General features: G+C 54.0%; 9 protein-coding genes across 9 annotated transcripts; 3 read left to right on the forward strand and 6 right to left on the reverse strand.

Moving 5' to 3' along the window:
• Window positions 1-762: 762 nt before the first annotated feature.
• CkaCkLH20_05817 (uncharacterized protein) lies at window positions 763-1,950 on the reverse strand (the record flags this gene model as incomplete). The annotated part of the gene is made up of 1 exon (XM_038888535.1): window positions 763-1,950. The coding sequence occupies one exon, from the start codon at window positions 1,948-1,950 to the stop codon at window positions 763-765; it is 1,188 nt and encodes a 395-aa protein (XP_038746432.1).
• A 1,401-nt stretch (window positions 1,951-3,351) lies between these two features.
• Window positions 3,352-4,980, forward strand: CkaCkLH20_05818 (uncharacterized protein; the record flags this gene model as incomplete). The annotated part of the gene is made up of 1 exon (XM_038888536.1): window positions 3,352-4,980. One exon carries the CDS (start codon window positions 3,352-3,354, stop codon window positions 4,978-4,980), a length of 1,629 nt encoding a protein of 542 aa, XP_038746433.1.
• Window positions 4,981-5,144: 164 nt separating this feature from the next.
• CkaCkLH20_05819 (cupin 2 conserved barrel domain protein) lies at window positions 5,145-5,762 on the reverse strand (the record flags this gene model as incomplete). Its single annotated transcript, XM_038888537.1, has 2 exons — window positions 5,145-5,377; window positions 5,627-5,762. The coding sequence occupies 2 exons, from the start codon at window positions 5,760-5,762 to the stop codon at window positions 5,145-5,147; spliced, it is 369 nt and encodes a 122-aa protein (XP_038746434.1).
• A 2,380-nt stretch (window positions 5,763-8,142) lies between these two features.
• Window positions 8,143-9,992, forward strand: CkaCkLH20_05820 (F-box domain-containing protein; the record flags this gene model as incomplete). Its single annotated transcript, XM_038888538.1, has 3 exons — window positions 8,143-8,425; window positions 8,491-9,822; window positions 9,871-9,992. The coding sequence occupies 3 exons, from the start codon at window positions 8,143-8,145 to the stop codon at window positions 9,990-9,992; spliced, it is 1,737 nt and encodes a 578-aa protein (XP_038746435.1).
• Window positions 9,993-11,067: 1,075 nt separating this feature from the next.
• CkaCkLH20_05821 (F-box domain containing protein) lies at window positions 11,068-12,297 on the forward strand (the record flags this gene model as incomplete). The annotated part of the gene is made up of 2 exons (XM_038888539.1): window positions 11,068-11,816; window positions 12,018-12,297. 2 exons carry the CDS (start codon window positions 11,068-11,070, stop codon window positions 12,295-12,297), a joined length of 1,029 nt encoding a protein of 342 aa, XP_038746436.1.
• A 485-nt stretch (window positions 12,298-12,782) lies between these two features.
• Window positions 12,783-14,761, reverse strand: CkaCkLH20_05822 (MFS multidrug transporter; the record flags this gene model as incomplete). Its single annotated transcript, XM_038888540.1, has 3 exons — window positions 12,783-13,895; window positions 13,956-14,057; window positions 14,114-14,761. 3 exons carry the CDS (start codon window positions 14,759-14,761, stop codon window positions 12,783-12,785), a joined length of 1,863 nt encoding a protein of 620 aa, XP_038746437.1.
• A 1,940-nt stretch (window positions 14,762-16,701) lies between these two features.
• CkaCkLH20_05823 (ABC a-pheromone efflux pump) lies at window positions 16,702-22,680 on the reverse strand (the record flags this gene model as incomplete). The annotated part of the gene is made up of 6 exons (XM_038888541.1): window positions 16,702-17,339; window positions 17,399-17,634; window positions 19,026-19,156; window positions 19,209-21,497; window positions 21,560-22,199; window positions 22,253-22,680. 6 exons carry the CDS (start codon window positions 22,678-22,680, stop codon window positions 16,702-16,704), a joined length of 4,362 nt encoding a protein of 1,453 aa, XP_038746438.1.
• A 1,176-nt stretch (window positions 22,681-23,856) lies between these two features.
• On the reverse strand, window positions 23,857-24,585 carry CkaCkLH20_05824 (duf757 domain-containing protein; the record flags this gene model as incomplete). The annotated part of the gene is made up of 5 exons (XM_038888542.1): window positions 23,857-23,920; window positions 23,978-24,014; window positions 24,079-24,363; window positions 24,423-24,447; window positions 24,526-24,585. The coding sequence occupies 5 exons, from the start codon at window positions 24,583-24,585 to the stop codon at window positions 23,857-23,859; spliced, it is 471 nt and encodes a 156-aa protein (XP_038746439.1).
• A 363-nt stretch (window positions 24,586-24,948) lies between these two features.
• Window positions 24,949-26,574, reverse strand: CkaCkLH20_05825 (uncharacterized protein; the record flags this gene model as incomplete). The annotated part of the gene is made up of 1 exon (XM_038888543.1): window positions 24,949-26,574. One exon carries the CDS (start codon window positions 26,572-26,574, stop codon window positions 24,949-24,951), a length of 1,626 nt encoding a protein of 541 aa, XP_038746440.1.
• Between the last annotated feature and the right edge of the window lie 200 nt (window positions 26,575-26,774).

Consider the following 26,774-nt stretch of genomic DNA (forward strand, 5'->3'; position numbering starts at 1 on the left):
CCCCCCCCCCCCCCTCCCCCCCGCCCCCCCCCCCCCCCCCCCCCCCCCCCCCCCCCCCCCCCCCCCCCCCCCCCCCCCCCCCCCCCCCCCCCCCCCCCCCCCCCCCCCCCCCCCCCCCCCCCCCCCCCCCCCCAAGGAACTCAGGTCCTCTGAGTGTGACGTCCCAACGCACGGTGCAGGGGCCAGGAGGGGGCTCTCGCTTAACATTTTTGGGAGTGGAGACGGGAGGGAGCACTGCGCGAACACTGAACCAGGTACCTACATCGATGCACGGTGGTCATTTCACAGTTGTGCTACAGTCCTCCAAGGTTATCTTCTCCTTGCACTTACTTCCTGTACCTCTGTTCCTATCGTTGCTGCTATTAGCTCTAGTACTGCGGTTGTTATCCGTTATTACCGCCCAAGTATCCGACCAGGAGTAACAACCATGGAGTAGTGAATATCGTGTACTGTACGGAGTACGTACAGTGTGTGTAATTATGCTGCCCCCGAAGGCCACCCCACATCGGACCCGTTAGTGTGGGCCCCGATCCCGGCTGCCGTCCGAACAGCCCCGGATAGTTGTCTCTCCTGCTATCGGCGATGCATTCACTTGACCGATGTGATACGACATCATCACAAGGTGGAGAATTTACGGGTAGTTTAATTTATTATCAAGATTCGCAAATACGTGACGAACTCCCTACATGGCAGCGAAGTCTTCAGAGATGGCTGTTCAAAGCCTTCTCGTGTCACCCATACATTGTACGCCACCTTGAAAGACTAAGAAAGAGTGGGCGCCGTCCAGCTGGCATAGTCCTTGACATTGACGTTGACGGTGCTGCGCTCAAGAATTGACGGCTTCGTCCCCGAGTTGAGAAGGAAATAGTTGATGTACTGCGTCAGCTCCGAGTTCTGGCCGCTAGGGAACTGGCAATGGTTGTGTCCGCCAACAAGAGAGAATCCCATGTTCTCCGGAACGCCGAGGGCCTGGTAGATGAGTCTTCCGGCTTTCATGCAACCGGTCGTGGAAACAGGACCCAGCCAGTCGATGTCGTTCTCCGCCACATAAAGACCTCGCGGCGCCACCAGGCCTGCCAGCATGTGATGGTCCTCGGGAATCTGAGAGGTTTTGGTGGCCCAGGAGTTGAACAAAGGAGAGAACCAGACGTTTTCCGTGATGATTTGTCCCGCAGTCTGGATGTTTTTGCCTTTGCTCTTCTCGCTATCCGAGATGCGCCAGCACGCCGCGCCGCCTGAGCCAGACTCCTGGGGAATCGTCAGGGCAATACGTTTCTCCAGAGCGCCTACGACGAACGCGCCCTTGCCATTGCGGGAGCATCCAGTAACACCGAGTCTTTTTGTATCAATGCCGGTCTGAGAAACCCCAAGCTGCTCGAGACCGTCAATAATTCGGCCAACACCCCAAGCCCAGGCGGTCAGCGCACCAGCGCTGTGAGAGCTGCCGAACAAGGTGTAGAACTGACCCTGTCCGCGGCTACCACCCCCGTTCTGAGCAGCGAACTGGTCGTTGTTGAAGGTAATCTGGGCAACGTTGGCAGGTATGGGAATGCTGGCGCCCCCGATGCCGATGATGGCGGGGAACGGGCCGTTTCCAGAGGGCTTCCGGATGGCAGCGCTGATGCTAACGCTCGCGCTTCCGACGGTAATCTTCACGTTGATGTTGGTGCCAGAAAGAGAAGCCTCAACTTTGCTCGGGGGAGCTGGGTAGTCTCCGAGTTCGTACTGTTCCATGGCGTTCTGAATCTCGGTTGCGCGGCAGGCCCAGTCAAGCTTGGTAGTGACCTTGGAGCCATCGGCGAAGGTGAAGGGGTCGGGCAGCTTTGCGTCGTTGACGGCTGGGACTTGAGTCTTTGCCTTGCTGCAATCGGCCTGGCGCTCGAGTATCTCCGCAGCAGGAAGAGCCAGCACAGAGGCTGCGAGAAGGGTGACCGCAAAACGTCGGGCCATCTTGAGACAATAGGAGGAGTGACAGTTTGATTCTTCGTCGCCGATTACCAAGGCTTCAGAAGACTTTGGTGCTTGTTCAGTCCAGGCTCTTGCACGAATGATCCCGTGTGCATCATTTTATCATTAGAGAATTTGTATGAGGCTCGGAGCAACGGAAACGGCGAGGCGGGGAAGTAACATATCGTCGTTGAGCAATATCACGGACCCGGCTTCTTGTCATTTTTTGGATAATAGTTGTGCTGGACTTGGCCTGTCAACTACCGGCGGCTATAATGACGACCTTACGAGCGAGTGCTCGACCACTCTTCAAGCTCCCTGACGCCAAGTAAGCTTAACTGCCGTCGACTTCCCCGCCGGCTACTGGGAGGGATTCTTCTTTTTAATATCTTTACGACAGCCGACAACGTGAATGCGACCGCGTCGGAGGGAGCCGTGCCGCTTGTGGCCCGGTAAATGAACCGTTAATGTGTCAAACCCTCGATCAACATGAAATTTGCATCGGCCGAATGATGGAAAACAGCAAAACGGGGAGTGATCTTGGGGATAAGAGGGATGGCGACGTGGGCAGTCATATGAAAAGAAAAAGGGAAGAAAAAGTCCGTTGGAGCCTCGGACGGAAGTTGGCCCTCGTAAGGTTGTCGTCACTCGTTACGCCGCGCAGATATGGGGGAGCCGAGGTACGGCAAGAATTGCGTCCGGATTTCCCAACAATTTTTGCAAACGCGGATGAATCATGTCATCGCCGCTCCGAAGTATTCATCAATGAACCTGTAGATAGTAGAGGAAGAGAAGGGAGTTGAGGGCACCGTGGGAAACCGTCAGCGTGGGCGGTACTCAACTGAAGATTCATCGGAAAGAGTTGGGAAGTCAGCGAGCGCGTTGTCGCTGCGGAGTTGTTGAAAACACCCGCGTCTTAAACCCACTGACTTCTTTTTTCCTAGGGTTGATTTAATACATGAGTGATCATCACACTAAACGCCCCATAGAAATCAGACGGGATGGTGCGTTGGTAAAGAATCCGTGATGCAGAGGATTTGACGTGGCGACAAAGCTGAGCAAGCCAATCAGCCAGAACTTCAGCTTCCGCGGCGACGCACGACACGTGTGGCAGAGGACGTAGCGCTGCCAGGCACCCGACAACTAACCTGGAAGCTAGGTACGCGGTCCAAAACGCTTAAGCCCCTCCACGCACGGCAGCAGTTCCATCAGAACCTCAACAGTTTACATGCCCGCCCATAGACGTCGGCCCCATTTCGACAACCTCTTGAAATGATAAACTCGGTCTTTTTAACGGCTACCGATTTTGTTATCTTTTCTTGCGCTCCTAAAATCTAGTTTCATCTCGTTCACAAGGCTCCGCGCCAAGACCGTACTCGACAACGCAACGCAACGCAACGCAACATGATCGGTCGTACGCTGCACGAATATGTTTTCATTCGCATATGCATAGCCCTGCTGCAATGGCCGATCGTCCCGTACGCACTTGTCCTCGCCGCGTGCGTACTTGGTGCCAAGGTTACCTCCCCGGACCCTCGCTGGTCGGTAGCCTCATTCGTTGTCGTCGGGCTCATGGCTGTTGAGCTGGCATATGCCTTGTTCATTTGGATACCATACAGGAGTCGTCTGGGGGAGGCCGCGAAGCACCCGGCACCGTCCTCGCCGGCTGCCCGCCGGGCCCTCTTCGACCGATGCATGACGACCGTCCCCAATCCCGAGTTCTACCTCCGAGGGTGGTTTTTAGGGGCAGAACTGGGTGACATTCGTCGTGATAATGTTCGCGAGTTCATTCTTTGGGCCTTCTTTGACCAGGAGGCTTCCGACGGCAACAGCGAGGTCGACGAGGAGGTGGATCAATACATCACTCATATTGAGCAACTACTGGGCGAGTCCTTTCAGCCGGGTCGCGGTCCTGCCCAGAGTCTCCGGCTCACATTCGACGAAATCGAGACTAAATATCGAAGCATTTGGTGGTACGCCATCATCGGCCTCATCGACGGCCTCACACACATTCTTCTTGTCTTCAACGGCTTCAAATACTACGCCCAGCCCAGGAATGAGACCTTCGCCGTCTTCCCGCCACGATTTCAACAGTTGTTTGCACGTCGCCGCTCACCGGTGGGACTCAGCTACTGGCACCTTCCACACGAGAATTCCGAACGTCTGCCCGTAGTCTTCATTCACGGCATCGGTATCGGTCTTTGGGTGTACATCCGCTTCCTTGCCGAGATTAACGCCGCCAGACGCAAGGGAGAGGGCCGTGTTGGAGTTATAGCCCTCGAGATCCTGCCCATCTCATTCCGACTGACGAAACCACCTTTGGACAGAGATGCCTTCCTCCAGCAATTTACAGAGATCCTCGACCGCCATTCGTGGAACAAGTTTGTGCTCGTGTCCCACTCGTACGGTTCCGTCTTGACATCCCACATTGTGCGGTGCCCGGAGTTGCAGGCAAGGATACCGCGAGCGGTGCTCATCGACCCTGTGAGCATATTACTCCATCTCCCTGATGTGGCCTTCAACTTCACGCGGCGCCAGCCAAAGCGCGCCAATGAATGGCAGCTGTGGTACTTTGCGAGTACAGATCCGGGAGTCGCACACTGCCTCGGTAGATGCTTCTTCTGGAGGGAGAATGCCATCTGGGCCGAGGAGCTGGTCGGGCGCCATGCAAGATCGGAACACGCGAACAACACGTGCCAGCTGACAGCTGATGAGCAAACTGGGACCAGGCAGGTGACCGTCTGCCTGTCGGGGCAGGATCTGATTGTTGACAGCCACGCTGTCGCAAGGTATTTGGCCGAGAATGAGCACAAAACCAACCCCGCAGGAGCGCAGGACGAGCAGACGGGCGTTGGCCGGCAGGGTCGGCGTAACGTTGCCGGAATCCCTGATTCGGGGAACGAGCATCGCCGCTCAGTTGGATCCGGCATCGACGTGTTGTGGTTCCCTCGCAGAGACCATGCACAAGTGTTTGACTCCAAATGCGACAGAGGTCGCATCGTGGATGTTGTACGGAAATACTGCAAAACATGAGGAGCAACGGTAGCATTCGGCAAACCCATCTCTGTTGGCAAAGCGAACCTGTTCGATGAGGGAAGATTGCGTGTCTCGGCGGTGTTGTCTCGCAGAGTCGAAGTGTCATATAATGCGACAGCACAACCAGCCTGTGGTTAAGAGAGTCAACCCAACGTGACTGGTTATTTGACTCGGTCACCTCCCCAATCCGTCAGATCTACTACAGTGGGCAAAGGGCCACTGCGCGTGATGACCCATGCATTGTCTTGATCCGTTTCGTTGAGCAGCTGATGTTCTGTCCAAGCTGGGATAAAGGCAAAGTCTCCTGTGCCCATCTCGTGGCGCTTGAGCTCTTGCCCTGCACCGGGGCTGACAAGAAGAAGTCCGGTGCCGGAGGTCGTGTAAATGATGGTATCTTGGCATATGTTAGAGACCCATAGGAGAAAGTATAGAGAAGTTGGGGGTGTGAAGGGAGGCGAAATCGGGGCCTGGTCCTGACCTTGCTCGCCGTGATGTCGCACAGAAGATGTAGTATGTGGTTGGAGGGTCAATACTGCTTAAAATAGTCACAAAGTGCGCATGAGAAGTGAAGGAACAGCGTTGCGTTGCGTGCTGCTTGGGCCGGGGCAGAGCCCAGAGCCAGGCTGGGCAGAGTGTGACTGACCAGAAGCGCAGAGCTTGTCGCTCTTGCTGACAATAGCATCGGCCTCTTTGGCGGGACCTGGTTCTGGAGTTGCATCGGGGGCGGCGCGGAGTGCGTTTGCTTTGGTGATGTGAACCGAAGAGGAGGAGAAGACCATGGGTAAAAGATCGTTGATGAGAGGGATCAGAGACGACATGGTTTCCTGCAAGGCCAGGCGGGATCCCGACGTCCCGACGGGTTTCCAAGAATGGAACTGTAGAGAGCGGTCTGGAGATGCAAGTGTCTCGTCTTCGCGCGCTCCGGAGACGAGGTGCGAGGTCGGGTCGGCGTAGGTTGGAGGTGGGACAGGACAGCCGTCCACTTGCGGACGGAAGCTATCACCAAGTAGGAAGGAGAGGTCGGGCGGGCTGGAGGTGAAGTGGGCACTCCGGTAATGGCCTTGACGAATGGCCGGGATTCCCAGACACGGTTGCGTTATTGTCGTTGGCCAAATGACCGATGGTTGCGCTTCAGGGGATTGATGGTGAGATGAATCTTGCGCGGTGCTGCAAGGCGAAGCGATGTGACGAGGTGCTTCAGTATGCGTTCCCGCGGTGTGCTGTGCTGCCTTGGTTCTTTTGCGACGAAGGTGGGCGTACGAAAGCGGCAGAGTGGTAGGACGAAGTATCTCAGTTATGAATGAAGAGAGACCGTCCCCAATCGAGTTCGATATTGATGGTTTCGAGCCTTTGAGTTCTTGTAGGCAAGTGCCACGAGGGATATGTCGAGGGAAGGTTTGAGAATCGAGGGGCGACTTCGAGTAACAGGCTGGCTTAGGAGAGACGGTGAAAGCGAGATGCCCAAACGGTTGGGTACCGGTCGTTCAGGCGGCTTCCGAATTTGCTTATAGATAAGATTTGAATCAAGGTATCGACACCGGCAAATTTACCCGATCACTTGAGGGGATTGGAATAATGAGCACCGAGTGAGGTGGTAATGGAACCCAAGGTAGAGGAATGAGCTGCTCGGGCTGTAGGCTCAGTGAGTGTTCGGGTGCCTAAAGTGCCTTGCCAAATCAGGTAGGCGAACTGATGCGTGTCGGAGACTCGCATATGCCTTTTATATGTAAATATACCCATCTATCCAACGAAGATATTCACCAAATCTACATCATCACCTCGATTGTCTCAAATTAGGTATGAGCCCAAAGCTAACACTAACAAGCAACAACCGACCAATGACAGCACTGACTTGGTCCTCGCAAAGGTTCCTGCTTCTGAGAATCAAAGGTTCCCGTCCTGCAATTGATTGTCTTGGCCAGGGTCTTTTGCAACTGCATTGGTTGCACTAAGAGAGAAGCGCCGCCTTGGCTCATTCCAAAGGGTGGACTGAGTAAGCGGAGATGCACTCAAGTCCGGGCCTGAGATAAGATGCCTGGGATTCACCAGCCAACTTGAAGGCAAGACTCCTGGGTATCTCAGCTGATGGTGTATAGAAAGTAGGTAGGTATCCATACATAGGCAAGCCTTTTCTGAACCTCAAGTCCGAAGTCTTATCGATGGCGTTATTGTGAACCAGGGGCTATTGCATCTATCGGGCATAAGGTCCGATAAGCGAGTAACTCGCAAGGTGCCCAACGTCAGAGGCCAACCTCTGGATAGGTACGCAGTAGGTACCTACCTCCAGCCGCACTTAGTTCCCCCGCAAACCATCTTCCCGTCCACGTCTGCTTCCAGCTCCCGGTGCCCAGCATCCGTGCTTTCCATGCAAGACAAGAAAGCATCTCGTGTGTTGATGCGCTGTCGCAGCTCTTGACGTGCACCACCATGCATAGAAGCAAGAGTTTCTTTACCCTAAGGTACCTTAGCACTGCCTTAGCCCCCAAGCATCGTATCGTCTCATGTTATACCCCCCTAGCAGCCTTCCTCTTCCAGTACCAGATCCCTTCCGCCTGGCATTGCATTAGTCGGGCCCCCGACAACGGCGGCATACCTTAGCTGACGGGTTTACCAAGCTCCTGGCATGCCGTATCCCGTAGCCGGGGTTGCACCATCAGCAACGGTCGACCTGACAAGCACCAGGGAACTTCTGGACCGACTGCGTGCGACTGTTCGCGACCGGCTGGACTGGACCTGACCACCACCACCACCACCACCACCACCAACAACAACAACCATCGGCTCGTCGGAGACGTGGAGACTCCCAGCCTGGGCCCTGGGCTCGCTCTGGAGTCATGACTCCAACACTGACGAGCACGTCCACTACGCATCATTCTTACCCGACCTCATCCTCCATGAATCACCAACCTTGATAAGAAACCATTCCTCCAGCCAGCTAACCCATCCATTCCATCAACCAAGCGACTTGACACAACTCTGCCAACCAGCCTATACCGCTCCTAGGTACCTATTGTTCGCCCGTCCATCCGCCAACTTCATCTCGCAGATCGGCCACAGAACCAATCGACAGCCTCGGCATCTCTGTCAATCCTTTGCCCGCTTCGGTCACAACACGACAATCAGAACCCCAGTTGGCGACGATACCCGGCTGCATCGCCCATGGTTTGCGAAGACATGGACGACCCCACCAAGATGGCTTCCAGTCCCTCGCTCTCCAACCCAGCCTCCGAATCCACCGCGCCGACAGCTCACGAAACCGTCTCCAATTCAAGCAGCAACTACGGCGGCATCGACCCGGAAGTCGAGGAGAACCTCTACATTCTGCCTTACGTCTCTGACGAAGGCTTGCGTAGTGACGCTACCGACCGCCGGAAGACAATCGGGTCGTCCCAGACAGACTACTACCCTCTCCCCGATGGCTTCGATGGCGTCGCACCTCCTGGTACGCACTTTCTATCCTGGCTTCTTCGTTTTCTCGCAGTAAGGCTAACTGTTTCTCTGCGCTAGATGTTAATTGCTCGCCTGCTAACGGCGGCTGCCGACTCCTATCACTCCCATCCGAGCTTATAGACGAGATCCTCGCTTACCTACCTCCTTGCGATCTGGCCATTGTGTCCGGGACATGTCGTACCCTCCATGCTCATGCTGCGTCCGACATCCACTGGTACCAGAGAGTGCAAGCCAACGTGCCAGGAGTGAAACTCGAAACACCATACCCATGCAACACATACCGCGAACTATACGCCGCGCACGATCCCAGATGGTTTCTGCCCAAGTACAAGATCTGGTTTTGCGATCGCGACCTCATGGGCAAGATGATCATTGTGAGGTACGATCCGCGGAGAGGCTGCATCGAGGGATACCAACTACTGGCCATCAGCAATCGCACGACGTACCAGCACTGGCCTGCCGATACCAGTGTCATGATCCACGCCTTCGAACCCCGCGTCAAGCTGCATCTGGACAAACCGGTCCTTCAGTTCCGCGTGTCTGACCGAGAAGAATCTCCGCAATTCTACGGCGCAATGAAGAGTCTATTTGCTCCCGAGGTGCCTATGGTGATAAATGATCGGTCTGATGCCATGTTTAGCAACTTCTTGATGGCTCGGCCGCTTGACAGGACGACTGCCACGTCGAGGATGGAAACGTCGTTCCCATACGGAAACGTATGGCCTCCCCCGGCCGTACCAGCCCGTCATCGCGTCGCGGGTGTCGCCTCCGGGTTGGATGCCGATGATCTGTCGCCCGCCGATTTGCCAACCCGCCGAGTCGAAGCATCAGACCAGGCCTTCCGCATCCGGCAATGGATGGAGATGGCGGGTGGTCCGGCACCGGGCATGTTCGTCGGCGCCGGCCCGGTCGGACTGATCCGAGCGATTCATGCCAACATGGCAGGTGCGGGGCGAGGCATGCCTGGTGTACACATCGGAGAAGAAGTTGTCACGTACTCAACCCTGGACCCTGTGGTTTACACGCCGACACCTCTGAAGCCATGGCGCGGTATCTGGGTCGGTGACTACAGCGGCCATGGCTGTGAATTTCTGTTGATCAACCAGCCAGACGATGAGGATGTTTCTGACGAGGACCTTGGCCTCGTGCGCGGCCCTCATGAATCTGAGGAAGATTGGACCCGGCGAAGAACGGACGCGAGGGTGCATCGCGGCCGTCTAGAGGCGATCAAGCTTACTGGGGATCCGAATGTGCCGCGAGGAGAGTACACCTTTGTAGCAGATGACCTCGGCGAGGCAGGCTTCGTGGGGCTGGCGCGAGAACCACCTTTCCAGGGCACGCGAGTTGTGAAGAGCAAAGGGCACGTGGCTGGGACAGGCTTCTTGGAAGGTCGGTACGGTTCCCCTCGTACGCCGGATAAATGCTGACACTTCTTAGATCGGTACATCGAGTCCCAACTCATGCTCATTTCTCACAACAGACTTGCCCAGTACTGGGTCACGTTTGGCCACATCAGCTTTTTTGAAAGGGTTGACATTGACGAGTTCATATCCCCATGATGGTGGGTGCGTTGAGATGTTACACTAGCAGCAGGAAGATAATGTCGCTATGAGATCATGTTTTCTGACCAAGTTGCGGGCGTTCTGGACAGTGTTTCGCTGCGGCTAGTGAGAGGATTCTCTCAGACGAAAGCGCCTTGCTGCGCAGGACAAGGAAGGGGAATTAAACAGAGAAGCAATTTTCCGAGGCCTCGAGTCTCCGTGTTGCTGCAGTGCTGTCGTCGGTGCCTTACTCCGAGTCTGAGCTCAACAGATGTGACCCCGCCGCCACCCCGCTAATCACATGTTGAGAGGCGATGGACTCTGCGTCATTGAATAGGCCCTACCGAATTTTCCTCTGTCTTTGCATTCCCGTTTTCACCCGACAATATGCCCCATGTCTGAATGACATTTTGCACGGCATACGGGAGTCCAGAGCTGTCTGTCTTTAAAAGTTTCACGAGCGATCCAAGGTTTCCGGATAAGGTAAGCGCCTTGCAAACGCTTGTCACTTTGTCACTTGCAATGCCCGGCGTTTTAGTCTCCCATCTACACGTCATTGCTCCTCGTTTCCCCCCCAATTTTTAAGCCTTACCACACACACCGAGTGCAGTTCTTCTCTTGACAAAGGCGGCGACATCGACAAGGACAGGGATCCGTCATCACCACTTTGAACCAAACAGCTGAAGAATCCCCTCCAGAATTCTGTCTCCAGGGCAAAGTTCTTCATCTTGGGACGACGTTTGCTCAAACTTTTCTGTTCACCTCAATTGCAACTCCAACCCGAATCCGATTCTGTACCAACCACGCCCGTTTCCGACATCGTCATCGGGCGTCAGAGCTACTCATCTCCTCACTTCAGCTAGAGGACGAACATCAAATATAACAAGACGACACGCTGACATTCTGAAACATCAGCACAAGCCACTGCTTTTCCGGCTTGTTAAGGCGTTCTCGTTCAGACTCGGCTGAAGGTCTTCCTCATCCTCGTCATTGGCAAAGACTGATCTTGGCAACAAAAGCCACGGACATCTCCCCATCAACTCCCTGTTCTGCCTAGCAGTCTTCCTGTCATATCCTCACTAACACAACCACCATGGCCGACAAGTACATCCTACGGGTGACAGCTGGTCCCAAGTACGACGCCGACTCGCAAGTTGAAGTACCCGTCAACAAGTCTCAGCCCATCAAGATCAGCACCGATCTGGCCGACATCGAGCTCAATGTGAGGATACAAAATTACGCCGGCCTGCCGCGCCAGTCTCCTGAGACATCATCCTACTTTTCTACCGAGCCTCATGCCACCAATAATGATCAATACAGCATCGCCTTTCGCTTCACACCTAAGAAGCCCGCGGGCTCCTCGGAGGAGGGCATCTCCGCAGCCGACCTACAGTTCGGCAACGACTTCGACCATCCTATCAGGGACCGCTTGCCTCCGGGCTTCAACACGGCCATGAATATCGTCAAGTGGTGGATTGATCCTGGCTTAGAAGGCGATGCGTACGCTGACACGCCGTACCTGTACGGCCCCGCTTTGAGCTCTTTCAACGTCATGCACGTCGGAGAAGGAACTTACGACGAGCAGAAGGGCGGCTTGTGGTTCGAGGAAGGAGGCGACGAAGCCGGACTGGAGGTGAGAGAGAAGATCGGTGCCCCGGCTACCTCCAAGGAGCGCATGAAGTGGGCGCTCAGGAAAGACAGCAAGGAGCAGTGGATGTTCGAGTATGGAAAGACGTACGGTATGGATTTCTTCAACCCATACCTCGACTTCTCCAACCTGGCGCTCCGTCTCCCGGGCTTCCAACTCGCCATCATGAAATACTGGGACGGACAAGGACTGCGGTAAGCCTCCCTCTTCTTTCCCAGATTTAGCATATCTTTGTGTGTCTCCTGCGAGCAAACCCCTCCACTGTTTATGCTTCCTTCTTAGTTCCAAGGGGACGTTGCAATTGGTGTGGGAATGAGATCCAGCAACAACACTTCTCCAACCTAGATACCCCAATTTTCTATGTTCTCATCTCATGTGTTTCTTACTTTCTGCAGGGAGGAAGGGCCTAAGCGCTCACACCAGCTTAGATACGTTCTTCGCAATCGCTCCACGGGCGACGTCTACCTCGTTGTCTTGTTCACCATACTTTACAAGACCGACGTCAACGAGGACGGATCGCTCAAAACAGGTGCAGACGCGTCCAAGGTCGGCGATCTGCCTCCGCCATCCACAGTGCAGCATGACTCTCATGATGAGACCAAAGCTCTAGAGGAGGCCAAGAAACAATTGGGCCCTTCCGCGGCAGAGCAGACGAATGCCGATGATGTTGACTGAAGGGTTTCTTTTTGAGAACGGTGATGGCGATATAGGTTGGCCGGAGCGAACCAAGCATCAGCTTTTAGATTACACTTGAACGGGTGATCAAATCATATACATTTAGAAGTAAATGTTGAAGTAGGGCATCCAAAGACCCTTTTACTTTCCGTTGTCATGTCTATACAAGTCGAGTTTTGCCTGTGCCCCGAGAGGAACCATAGTATCTACCATGCATGATCTCGCTTGAAAACAAATCCCTTACCCACAAGCTTCCGAGCCTGGTATATCCAAATTGCTTCATGGCACCAAGGACGCTATCGCTATGCAGCTCCACCAAATGTTCTATATGCATCAAACCACCTCGGGTATATTCGTTGATCCATCTGTGATAAGCAATAACCAAGCAACGCTACGTGTATGCGAGTATGAGGCAGATTGTGATCAAGTTGCATGATCCGGAGTACTCTTCATCTCTGAGGCTCCAGATTCTGAGCACAATACGGTTAGCTTCGGCGATATCGAAGGAGGACTGCGCAACTCACGATGGCGAATTTGCTCTTGGCGCGGATTCTTTCACCAAAAAACACCAGCGCCCATGGGATAAGTGTTAAGCCGGTTGCTATGCCGCCGAGGAGTGCTCCGGCGCGAGCTTCTCCAAGATTCCGGAATAAAGCACCGGTGACGAGAGGAAAGATGCCGCCCAAGATGTTACGACAGCAGGATTGCGCCGCCAAAGCGGACGAGGCGAACTTGTGGTAAATGTCGGCAAAGTAGTTGAAGGTCGCCAGGTAGACCGAGTAAATACCCCAGGTAGCGAACGCGATGCCGATGGCCGGAGCAATCCAGTGGAATTCATGGCGGGCCGTGAAGCCGAACAGAAAGAGGCCGACGGGAAGCAAAGTAGCCGTGACGCAAGTGAAGTAGAGACGCGACTCGGGTGCTTCGGCGGGGAGGCGCCGCCGCATGAAGAGCCAAAACGCGGACAGGTTGTCGGCAGGAGCATCGGCACGCCACTGGGGCAGTTTCAGCAGTTCATCTTGGAGTACACCAACAATGGTGGCCACCACGGAGCCGACGATCATGGCGGTGAAGAAGTAGCCAGACTGCTCGATGTCCATATTCCTTGTGCGCGAGAATGCAAGCGGGATGCTTCCAAATGTGCAGTACAGAACGGCCCAGGCGAAAGCGCACCAGAGGGAGAAGAAGAAGACGACGGGCTCGGTAAAGAGGAGGTGGAACGGCCTGGACACCGAGACGGATATCATCGTAGCGACAGACCCCCTTTCTTCATCCTCTTTGATGAGCCAGCGTAATCTTTGCGGTGACAGCTGGGCAGACGTTCGACGACTTGAACGGCACGTTGATGAGCCCTTCTCCGGCCCGGAGCAGGAACATTCCTGGGTGTCTGTGTCCGAGGTTGCGCCTGCGGTGTCGTTATTTGTCGTGTCTTCGAGCCAGACTCCGTAGTAGCCGGTGGCCTCGAGTCGCTCGTACCACGTATTCACAGCCCTGGCCTTCCTCGACAGGATAACCGAGCCGCGACTTTCTTTAAAAAGGACTGCAAGGGCGACGACGAGGACTGTGTCGATGATGACCTGGTGCCAGAAGATCCATTTCTGGACGTGTAATATGTGTTAGTCAGGGACACATCGATCGTTGACGAGACGGAGACTGACCCATGCCATTGTCGGGTCCGTAGCTCCCATGCGCTTCGTCATGACGGCGGCGACGAGAGGCCCTGCTCCCGTGCCAGCCAAGACGGCACCGCTGAATATGGCCTAGAGTGGTGTTAATTACTAACTATTCTCATGCCAACGGGGGAATCGGAGGTTACCATTGGCGTGTTCCTCTGCTCCTTCGCCCACAAGTCTGCTATAACGCCGCCGATGACAGAACTGAAAACGGAGCCGCCGACACCCACGAGGAAGCGGGCTATGAGCATGGCCGCGAGATTCGGTGCAACAGAACAAACGGCTTGAAATACAACGTATACTACTCCCGATATGACGAAGACCGGGTATCTACCCCAAAGTTCTGACAGGGGCGCGAGAACCATCGGCGAGAGGGCAAAACCTATGCAGAAAGTTGTGATGCCGGTGAGTACTGCCAGACGGGATGTGTTCAGGTCATCGGCCATGATGGAGGCCGGCGGCGAGTACGATCCAGCAGTGTAAGCGGTCAGGAATGTGGCGATACAGGAGAGCGCCAACATCAGATATTTCCGTGCGTGAGGCCATTGCAGAGGATTACTGAAACGGGTGAGATCCGGTGCTGGCGGTGGTGACCGGGACTCGGTGGACTCGAGGAGGGCCGGCTCGGGAATGACTGAGTCGAAAGTCAAATAACGATAAGTGATGGGACTGTTGTCGTCAAGACAACCTCTTGAGCCGGATTGAGGAGAAGCATCCTGAGGTGAGGGTATTTCCCCGGTTGACCTGGAGCCTCGCGGCGTCTTCTCAATGTCGGTTCCTGGGGTCGTCATGGTCGTGTCGATGTGAGGCTAGGTAAGGAAACGGGAGAGGGTGTCGAGGGGAGGGCGTTGGCAGACTGATCAGAAAGCCGAGAAAGCTGCAGGTGAGTTGCTGACAATTCCAGAATCCATGACCTCTATCCACACGGGTGCACAGATGATGAAAACGAAGTGCGCAAAACCGAGAGAAAGAGGTGACGTCCCGGTTTGACATCAAGGGCGCCGGAGGATGTTATATTATAGGACCGGATATGCGCATTGGGTGAACGGGAATAAGAAGGACCCGGCCGGCTGTGCCCTACCCCCTGGCCCTTGATGACCCTAGATGACCCTAGGCGGTAAGGGTCCCGGATGGAGCTTTGGGAGGAGGAGGAGGGGGAAAACTGAGTGAAAGATGGAGATTAAGATGGGAATGCGATGCTCGGCAGACGGCTCGGAGGCGGGAAGAGAGCCGGCCACAACTTCGTACTGCAGAGTGCCGTATCTGTACGAATACAACTGGAGGTTTCGAGTATGCAATTACGAAATCCGTTTCCTTCTCTACTGTGCCTGGCACGCGCATAGAGAAGAGCAGGGGTTGAAGAGAGGATCTTTGATTCCCCAGCTGACAGACCCCGCGAATCTTGGGTCTTGATTTGGCGGGGGGACGGATCTCGACATGGTGCTATGCGGTGATGACCCGGTCGTGTTTGCCGGTGCGAGGGCGAAGACGAACGACGCGGGGCCAGGCTGGCCTGCATGCAGGCGGCGGGAGGAAGAGAAAAGGCGCGCCGAGCTAATAGCTGCCACGGGTACGGATGGATACAGTCTCGTCATGTCATCCTGTCGGAGACCAGTCTGGATGATCGCAGATGCTGTCGCAGATCGCAGACGGGCACATCCATACCATACCATACCAACAGTGTCACGCGGGAGACCGGGAACACCTCTCATCTTGAGATTTTTGAGGCTGATAATGCCGGCGCTCAATTTTCCAGCGGTGGAAAAGAAGAAGAAAAAAATAGAATGGAATAAATGGCCAGGCCGAAACAAAACCATGGGGATGGTTAACCCTCGGCGGGTTTAGCGACGACGACGGGGTCTTCAGTACGCCAAGTCGGGGGTCATCTGGGGTGGCCGCATGGCGATTGGTCTTGATCCAAACGAGCTGGGGCTTTGACAAGTGCCATGAATCGTCCATCTGTCCGTCGTCCGTCGTCCCCGCCGGCTGGCCATCTTGGGGTTTTTCCTAGATGGGAATAAACCGGCATGAGCGTGGATTCCTTTTCTTTCCCATTCTATTCCCGCCGCGACTAATTACCTGAGAGAGAGAGGTTGGTTGGGTTGCCGCTGCACCACAGCCGTGGCGACGGCGTCATCTTGAGACATACGGCCGTGGACCAGCTATCGGTCATCGACGGCGTCGTCGGAGGAAACTCGATGCTGTTGAAAAGTTGGAGTTGGAAGTGATCTGATGTTTGCGCGAGAAAAAGACATCGAAGAGATATCGTAGCTGAATAAGAAGAGAGGAGATGAAGCCTGAAGGGGAAAATATCGGGAGAGTACGAGATCAGGGTCGCATTCAGGTAGCGTCTGTGGATAAAACACGACTAATGGTGCTTTTATATCCTTTTTATTCCCGATACGTATGGAAGCCTAATCATCAGGATCCTTGCTCTGCTCTTTCCTGACCTTGACCGACCTGCCTCAACCTGTTGCTCACCGTGCCACTCCTCGTCCGCATTAGATGCACGAACCGTCTTCTTCTTCTTCCTCTCCGTCACTCCTTTGGGGCCCTCGCCCGTTTTAATGATTACATGAATATGACATCCTGAAAGAAAGAAGAACCAACGAACCCATTCTTCGATTCCGAAATAATCCAACAACCTGAGTGCCACCCTGTCTTGGTAACGCCACGCGACACCATGCCCTTTCTGCTTGCTCACCGAGGAAAGTGCCCAGTGATATGACTCCTAAACAGACTCATTGTGAGACTCGCGCAGCTTCCGGCAGTAGCTGGTATCCGCAGGCAGCTCTGCGATCATGGGCTGGTGCGAATGGTGGAGATGCTGTTCGCGGTCGCCGGCCTGAGAAGCGCCGGCCTGAGACGGACCGGCCTGAGACGGACCGGCCTGAGACTCACCGGCATTGGCTCCAATAGTCATGGCTGTCTGTGGACGCTGGCCAATATTATAACTCTCATGCGCGTGCTGAGGCGCAGAGTGGCTGCCAGCGCCGGCCGTGGCATCGAAGTCGACGACGACGACTTGATTCTTCGTCCTTTTGAGCTTGTATAAGCCAGTGAGTCCGCCAACGAGAAACATGAAGAGCAAAAATCCACCAACAGAGCCGCCAATGATTGGGGTCAGCTCGTGTTCTGGCTTGTCATCGCCGTCAGGTGCTGAGCCCCCGGTGGTCGTGGGGATGGTAGTTGTGGTCCAAGGCAGGTTGGTGGAACCTACGCTACGAGTGGCCGTCGGCATGTCGGTAAACCAAGTGGTGACTCCCTCAGTGATCCCCGTCTGCGTCTTCATGGTCGTCGTCGTCTGGGGAGTATCCGAGTACGTCCGAATACTCTCAGAGACCGATGTGGTCTTGACAATTGTGCGTACTGATTCTTCTGTTAGTCACATACGTTCACCTGAACGGTTCGGGAAAAGGTGGACGTACTGGTGGTGCCCTCTCCGATGCGAGTTACAATGCCTCCGCCGCTGTGCCAATCGACAGACTTGATCTTGGACGGCTTAGCCTCGTTGAGTTTGGGCGTCTCGGTGACGAAGACGATGTGTCCGCCGTCAGTGGCAGTGTCAGCGCCATCACCACGGCCGTGGTCATTGCTATCGCCACCATTCTTGTTCTGGATCTCATCCATCGTGGAGAACCTGAGATGCTTGTAAAGCTGATTGCTACAATTCTCAATTAGTGCCAGTCAAAGGAATAACTGTGGTCTGACGAACTGCGAGTGCCACAGCAATTTTGGATAGCGATTTATCAGTAGCGATGGTTGCTGCTGAAACGACAGAAATCCTCTCAAAAGAACGAAACTCGACAAGCAGAGGTCGAAATCTGGCCAGTCAGCTGCCGCAATGTGAGATACGCGGGCGAAATGAGTGAAAAGAAGGATAGGAGATCCTGTCGACGATAAACGGCTGCTTGAACGTGAACGAAAGGAAAGAAGGCGAAAAGTCGGTGATGGTTGGGGTGAGAAGAGAGAGAAGAATCTCTTTTTCGCTCAGAGGAGAGCAGGCAAGTTAACACAACGTCTCCTTCCCTCTTCTCGCGTCTCACTTCGACAGTATGGGACGAAATTTTCCAGATAGGATGGAGACGGTCAACGGAGGCTTCACTGTCGAGGGAAGCCGCTCGAGAATTTCAGTCTGCTCTTTCCCTCTACCATTGGTTGATTTTAGAGAAACACCCTCTTGGCGAGGGGTACAACAAACAGATGGCAAGGGGATCCACGAGGTCGAGGGGTAAGAGACGAGGGGTTGAGGGGGCAGACGACTCATCACGATGGATGAGGCTAGACTGGCTGGTCTGCTGTGCAGCTATTCACAATATATGCGACAAAGGGGTTGGCCTCAGCCGCATGGCTGAAGATGACCATGGAAAAGGACGGGAACTGGCCGGGGCAGTACCTCACTGTCTTCTGGGAAAGAAACAGTGGAATAAACCCGTTGGCGAGGGTTGTTATATGGTACGCACTGGTGAGCACAAGTTGAATGTCAAACTTGTCTATTACAACGACCATGGGCTCTGTCTAAATACCTTCCAAGAGCTTGGAAAATATAGTGCCCTCAATGTTCAACTCGTCGAAGCTGCCTTCCTCAACAACCCGACCATCTTCCACAACAACAAGACGATTGGCTATACGCATAGTCTCCAGGTCGTGTGTCACGAGCACAACACTCGAACCTCCGTTCTCCTGATATTCCAAGACCCTCTGAATCGTCTGTCGAATGTAATCAGCTGTTTTTCCGTCCAGGGCACTCGTAGGCTCATCCATGACGAGAAGTTGTGGTCTTCTGGCCAATGCCCGGGCTATGCAGATGCGCTGTGCCTGGCCACCTGATACGGTCTGTCCACCGTCTCCAATAATGGTATTGTAACCTTGAGGGAGTGAAGTGATGAACTCGTGGATACCCGCGGCCTGAGCAGCTCTTTTCAAGTTGCCATGCTTTCGTAGCACCGACGTATCTGCCAGGCCGTATGCGATGTTCTCGGCTACCGTGGCTGGAAACAAACAAGGGGTTTGCGGAACAAATGAGATCAGAGAACAGAGTTGGGATCTACTGACTCGGTCGACTGGGACTCCTGCGCAAGTAAAACTGGAAGAGCTGGTACTGGTCGTCGGAAGTCGTGGGGAGGGTCCATACAATCCCAGCAAGAGAGAAAGTATCGTGCTTTTGCCGCATCCCGAAGCTCCGACTATTGATGTGCATGTCCCTGCTTCGATTTGCAGGGAGATTTTGTGGAGAACTTGTTGTTCCGGGCGTGACGGGTACGCGAAGTCGAGGTTGCTCATCTTGATTGGGAAAAGCGAGTTGAGTAGTCGAGAGCTGGGAGCTTGAGTCGAGATGTCGGTTGAAGTAGTTGCTAGACGTAACATGCGACTTGCGGCTGCTTGCGAAGCCGAGACTTGCGGTATCAGATTGACCATTGATCCTGCCTGGCCGACACAGAAAAGGAGTAAGTTGACAACTTGCTGGAGGTTGGCAGGCGACATTTCGGCTTGGTCAACAGAAAGATAGTTACCGTACCAGAAGACGAGCGCGATGATGAAGTAGTTGGTCGACTGATTCAGGCCGAAAAGTGGTCCTAATCTCCATCCCCTTTCCCACCCGAGCTTGTAAGTCGATTTGACCGACTTCTCATGCCGTTTCCTAAAGTACTCGTCCAGAGTGAAAGCCCTGGTGAACCGAATGTTGGCGATGCATTCTCGAACGAACGAAGCAGTCTTTGTCGCTGCTTCGTCGCAGGTCGAGGCCCACTTGGTGCTGGTGTAGGACAAAACCTTGATTGTAGCGAGAATGACAGGTGCCACAGAGGTCGCGACCAAAGTCAACTTCCAGGATATCGTAAGAGACCAAGCGGTTGAGATTGTGACCATGACGGCTACCATCAGAACGATGGGGGCGAAACGGGCGACCAGGTTTCTCATCTCTTCTGCGTCGTGGTCGAAGCACCCACTAATGCGACTTGCTGAGTTCTCAGGCCGGTCAAACCACGATCTCGACTGCCGAAGAATGCGTTTCATGGCCTCGAGGCGGAGGGAGTTGATCCAAGCTTGGCCTACAGCTTCCATGAAATACCGCTCGAGGTACATTGAGACTCCACTGACGATGGCAATGATGATCATGTAGATCGCCCAGACTTTGCTTGCACCTAGTTGGTCTTTCGTGTCCCAGAATGTGGCCAGTAGCCGAGCAAAACAGTAAGAGAATGCCGGATTGCACGCGGCAGCAACAACGCATGACACCAGACCCACGATCAGCCGGAGTCGGTCTTTACTGGACAACTTCGGCCACACGGTCTGGCAGATGCTGCCCAAGGACTTCGCCTCAGTTCCCTCGTTGTCGCTTCTGGTGACTTTCACTTCTATCTTGGAACTGGTTTGCTCGGGCTCGTTAGAAGTGGCGGCTTCGGAATCATTCCAATGACGTCGCGTAGAGGTCGAGGTACCTCTTGAGAGCTGTATGGCGTGACCTGCACTCGGAACAGCTCCCATAGTCGAATCATCATGGAGTGCTGGGGACTCTTGCTCAAAAAATGAACCCCTGATTGTCTCCCATTCTGACGATTCGTAGACACTTTCTCGGGGGAACGCTGATTGACTAAACGCGGCATAGGATCTTCGACGAGCAGCATTCAATCCCCAGCGGTGTGTGTATGCCGAGCTGGCCTCGATCGAGGTGCGCCAAAGAGAAGGGCTTCCTGAGCTCATCTGACCCAAACCGTAAGAATTGCTGTTACCTCCAAATTCGTTCCTTTTGAAGTCAAGTCCGCTATTCGAAGTGTCGTTGCGTATGTGATTCGTTTCTTTGTGCGGTCCGTCGTTCGAATTCGAATACATCTGCGCGAACACGCTGCCAAACTCTCTTGACAGCGTTTTGCAGGTGCCTTCCTGCACGATACAGCCTTTGTCCAGAACGTAGACATATTCGTCTTCTCCAATCTGCGATAGATCGTGGGTAATGACTATTGTCGTCTTGTCCTTGCGCCATGTTCGAACGGCCTCCATGATCAGATGCTTGCTAGTCTGATCCAGTCCACTCGTGGCTTCGTCAAGAATGAGAACTGGGGTATCCCTCAGTCTGGCTCGAGCCAGGGCAAGGCGCTGTATTTGTCCGCCGCTGAGACTGCTTCCAAAGGAGTCAATCCAAGTCTCCATTCCGTTGGGCAAAGCCGCCACTGTTGATTGAAGAAGAGCCATGTCGCAGGCTCTTCTCACCTCCTCCATCGAGACATGGTCTGGAATTGAATGGCCGATGGCAACATTTTCGAAAAACGTGCCTTTGAGGACGATACTGGACTGCTGAAGTAGAGTCACGTTCTGTCGGAGCCAACTTTTCTTCACTGCCTCAATGGGGCGGCCATCGATGAGTATTTCCCCGCATGAAGGGTCATAGAAGTTCACTAGCAAGCTGCCGATGGTGCTCTTTCCTGAACCCGTTTTCCCAACAATGAAACTGGTCCGACCGGGAGCAAAGTGTAATGAAGTATTCCTGAGAATAGTCTCCGCTGGGTTCGACGGGTAGGCGAAGCTCACCTGAAAACATTAGCTGGGTCCCGTGAAGTTCTGGTCTCGTATCTTACATTCTTCACCCTTACGTCACCCATGCATCGTCTGGGGGCAAAACCGAGCCTCTCTTCCGACGGTCTTTTGCCTCCAGGATTACTGCTCATCTTCAGACACTGGCCGGCACTCATGCCTCTGACGAGAACCAGCCATTGTGGGATCGCATTGGAGAGTCCCTGCAAGGCCGTCAAAATTGCGTAGAACGTAGTGAGAATTTGCGCTGCGTTCGCCCCCCTTGTAACGAGCCAAAGACCAAACCAGAACCCAGCAACGAACAGGGCCGAGATCCAACACTGCATGTAAGAAATCTGAACAGCATTACATCGAGACTGTATCAGATACTGCTTCTCCGCGGCCTTTATCGTATTGTGGTACTGCCACACCTCCTGGTTGAAGCCGTCGTATATCTTGACTAGATCAATGCCGGTGACTGAGGCATTGGCATGCTTCGATGCCTGGGTGAGATGCTGTTTTTGATTATTGATGGCCAATCCAAGCCCTCGGTTTGCAAGGTAGAATACGACGATGGACAAAGGGACGGTCGAGATCAAAACCAGAGCCAGTTGCCAGGAGAGAACAAATGCGACGACCAGAGATGCGATGGAGGCGATGACGTCGACCACCAAAAAGCCGAATACTTGAGATGTTGCCATCTGTAGCTCTCGAACTTGTCTGAGAAATGTTAGCCCAGTTCCGGAGAACGTCGTGGATAAGCAAATGCTCACGATTCGATCCTCACAAGCATGCCGGGCGTCCCCTCGGGTTGTCCGTCGTACCAGCTCACTTTTTGGTACAGAAGATCGTGAAATGTTGCCTCCCTGGCACTTCTAGCTTGAAGCTCGCCAAAGATTACCCAGGTCGTCATGAGAATGGAATTGGCAATCAGCGCTCCCACTCCAAGATAGCAGATGATGCTGCACCACTTGGATATCTGAGAGAGTGTATCTGGCGGACTCGCAATACCGCTACCGTAGTCTGTGATGATCTGGAAGACCTGGCCCAAGGCAATCGCGTAAACCGTTCGGATTGCAGCGCAGGCGCAGGCTGCTACAATGGCGAGAGCGAGAAACCCCCCATGTCGCCACTGCATGAAGGCGAAGAGATGCTTAAAAGTCGCCACATCCTGTTGTACTGATCCGGATTCTCGAGGCATCGCGATGGCTCAGACGCTTTTTTCTGGGCCCAGAGGTACTGGTATCGCGGAATTAAAAGAAGGTAGCAGAGACTCGATATTGATCTAGGTGCCTAGGTGAAAAAAGATCTGATTGAGAGGCATCGAAGGACCTAGCTAAGCGGAGCAGTTCTTCAGCACGACATAGACTGTGAGGAAGGAGACATTTGGTAAGTCTTGCCAGCGCCGGTTTACTTGAGCTTGTCGAATGTTCCCATCTCTTTATGCCTCGCCGGAGTTGGATCATTCATTGCATGTAGTCTTGTGTTTCTGTGTCGCCATATGCAGCCGCACTCACCAGAACCTTCACTGTAATTGTGCGCCTTTGCTACAACCTAGAAGCTTTCTCCTGGGCTTTCTGTTGTTCTCCCACACTCGGGCTGGCAACAGAGGCAGCGCTGGTCTTTGAGCGATGCCAAGCAAGGGTTGAAGCAAAGGAGAGATTACCAGCGGAAGAAGGGCCGTCTCAAAGCCCAACAGTTCTCAAAGACCTCGAGCTTTAGCAACCTTCTATTCGTCGTCTTTGATATCAGTCAGGGGCTAATCGAAGTGGTCAGTGTGAGTCGGCGAAGGGAGTGGGCGCTACATTGATTCAATGCATGCCTGTCTAAAAAGAGTTCTTTGAGGCCATTTTTCGTGGTGGCCGATTATGTATGCATCCCTGGAACAATAATGCTGTGTTTGGGTTTGATTCCATGAAAGAAAAGTGATGTATGATGCATAATACATTGTGTGGTCACGTAAGCTTTCTGCGACGATGAGCGGCTGACATTGTATGTTGCAATGCTTGATGTTGATTTTCGCCCCAGAGCTCAGCCGTGGGTGGTCGGCGAGTCTTCCGAGTTAGCGGGAGAAGCCTATTATCCGCCGTGACGCTGTATTCTGAACGTAACTCGGAGACATGTTGGAAGTCGGTCCAGTCTCATCCATATCTGCCATGTGGTCGTGGCTAGCTTGCGATTCTTCCCAAACCCCTTGTCGTGAAATTCAGAAAACGTGATCGTGTAATGTCCGTTTGGTCTCATGATCGCATATGGCTATCGTTCGTAACAGGTCTTCGTCTTATGGGCTAGTTCGTCGCCAGGAGTTGCCGAGAGAAAGTCGTCCCAGTGGCTGACTCCTATCACCCACTAGCCACGTTCTTGTCTCGAGCACGATTTAAGCCTTGTCATTGCTAGCCTGAGCCTTCTCGTAGATCCAGTCGTTCAGACCTTTGCGGTTTCTGCAGAACATTGATCAGTTTCGGTTGGGGACACAGAGATCGATGGCTTTGAACTACCTGGCAATCTCGACAGCGTAGAACTGCATGCGCGGTACTGCTTTGGTGTTAGATGAAGCCCTTGACTGATTGCATAGTATTCCACCGCATCAGATACTCACCAAAAATAACGTCATTCTGGCCGTACTCAAACTTGGGGTTGGCGCGGACCATGGTACCGAAGTTGTAGTCGTCAACTCTCTTCTCGTAGGCCGTCATGAACTTTCTCCAGCGCTCCTTGCCGTCCTTGCTCTTCATCTCATCTTCGTTGATGGTGGCAGCGGGGTCGAACTCGGGGAAGTCCTTCTGCAGGTGCTCGTAGATCTCGTCGTCGATCTTGGTCAGGCGCAGTGAGGAGCCCTTGACCTTCTCCAAGATCTTCCAGTAGGTCTCCATGTGCTGGACGACTGCGCAAGGGCACATTAGCCTTCGATCGCTCCACGTAGAGTTCGGATGAGGAAATTACCCTTGACAGCAAACTGCTTCTCGATCTGGGAGCGGGGGTCACATTGTTAGCGCATGGGGTGGTTGATCAGGAAAATCTGCTTCGCAATAAGGTAGATACGCACATCCTCGAGGTTGTCGGCCTCCTCGGCGTTGAAGTTGCTCGGAACCTGCTGCATGGACATTTTGGGTGGTTTCGTGAGTTACCGATGGGCTGTGATGTTATGCGATGCACTTGAGTTCGTTTGGTCGCAATGAGAGGCTCACGGGGGGCAGATGTTTGGTGAAGCTTCAAAGATTGGTGGTGGGGCATTCACAGTTCGATAAGATTAGCACAATCGCGGGGTTTCCATGCCCGTCTTTTTTTTTAATTAAAAGTAAACTGACGTCAATACACTGTATCTCGCACTGTAATCGGCCGATGTCTACTGAAGTCTATGCTGAACCTCGCCCATTCAACCAACTTGACGACTGACGACGACTTCTCATATCAACCTAGAAGTATTTCTCCAACTAACCAACCTCCGAAGAACTCTGCCAGTTTCGAATCAGTATGTTCTGATCCTGCTAGCCATGCTCGTGGCTCGCCTGTGCGCCGGTTGCTTCAGGTTACACTCCAAGTTCACGCTGGCCTGCTCCTCCGAATCGAACGTGCCCGCCGAGCTTCGCCCATGACCGTCAGAGTACGCAGATCTTGCCTCGAATGATAACTTCTCGATAGACGTTCTGTTGGTAACCTGCCGATCCAGTAACGGCCTAGACTCAGTACCCCGTCTTGACATGCTTCGTCGAAGCTTGTATACCAAGCCCTGCATTTTTCGCTCAAGGCTTTCAGCATCCGATGCCATCGAGGCTCTAGGCCGCTGCTCAGCCATCGTCATCCGGGTCTCCGGTCTCTCGTACAATTCACTCGCTTCGGTAGCATCGACCATGTCCCCGATCGGCGGACGAATTGACGTGCGCTTCGTTTCCGGGTCATAGTAAGGCGGTGGCAGCTGAATCGCACCTTCTGGAGAGTACAGACCCCGAAGGTACTCTCGGGAGTGATCGTCAAGTTGAATCCTGCCGCGTCCTGTATCGATCCACGACGATTGCCCCGGAAGGCGTGGCCATACGCAGGAGGGCGCTACTCGATAAGAATGATGCTTGAGGCTGTTGGCGTCGTGATGCACTGGGAAGATTCGGCGTATTAGAAAGTGAGTGTATTGGTTGCTGAATCCAACCAGGCGCATCGAGTCGATCATCCACTCCAGTCGCGTGAGCGGCTCGCAGACATGAAGCGCCTCATCCGGGCAGTAGTAGACGCCGTCGTCTGCTTTCTGCATTGCCAACGACCCCTCGGGCTCGTACACTTCGACCAAGTCATCGGGGTTTGACTCGGTGGCACCGAGAGGAGCGATGACCTGCGGGCGCTGGCCGTAAAATCGACGGCAAAGAAGGACGAGACTCTTGAGTGAGCAGCTCCGCTTGAGCTGCGACTCGACGAACATTTTGATTTGCGTATCAAGGTTGATGGTTCCCGCGCGGAGTTTGTAAGCCTTCTTCCCAGGACCGAAGCCAAGGCGTGTCATGTCGAGTTCGAGGACAATTTGCTGCATGAAGGGCCCATATCTGTTGCACCACAGCGTTGCCAGAGGATCAAAGTAGGTGTTCACGAACGGCGAGAATGTGACGTGAAACCTTTCCGTCATTAGAAAAGCTACCATCATTTCCGCACGAAAGGCGAACGAGACGCTGAGGTACGACTCCAAAGGTTTCACAGCGCTGGCCAGGTTGATGAATTCGTCGTCTTTCCAGACCTCCCTGGTTGACCGGCTGGCAGTCAGAGTGATCGGAAGGTCCGCGCTGTGGCTCATGGCCAGCTCCTGGCAGATCTTGAATCGGGCGATTGTGGGGAGTCCGAAGTAAGGTGACGCGGAGTCTGAATCTTGAAGTCGGCCGCGGTTGGCGAAGTAGAGGGCAACGGACTGGTCGAAGGCGAAGTCGTCATCGTCAGGTCTCTTGCCGCGGCAAAACTTGTGGTACACAACGTCCACAACACGGTTCCAAGCAGGAAGGTTCTTGCGTGGAGCGTCGGGCCAGCCTGACTTTGGCGGCTCCATCAGCCTGCGGGCTGCCTTTGGAGGCAGAGCTGCTGGGAATGGGTGAGGAAGAGGAGTTGAGATGTGGCTCATCTGAGGCAACGATCTCTTCTTCTTGAGTGCCGGTTCTGCCACTTCGATCGTGTCAGCATATCGCGATGCGGTGGTTAAGAAATAGCTCGAGGCCTATTTAAATGATGGATGCTCGGGAGGCTTACTGTTGATGCAATGGAGACCTCGGTCTCGACGATGCTCTCTCGGTTTTACCTCCGCCAAGCGAGGCTTTTCGCTCT

The sequence above is a fragment of the Colletotrichum karsti genome (assembly GCF_011947395.1).
Source record: "Colletotrichum karsti strain CkLH20 chromosome Unknown Scaffold16, whole genome shotgun sequence".
NCBI classification, from domain to species: domain Eukaryota; kingdom Fungi; phylum Ascomycota; class Sordariomycetes; order Glomerellales; family Glomerellaceae; genus Colletotrichum; species Colletotrichum karsti.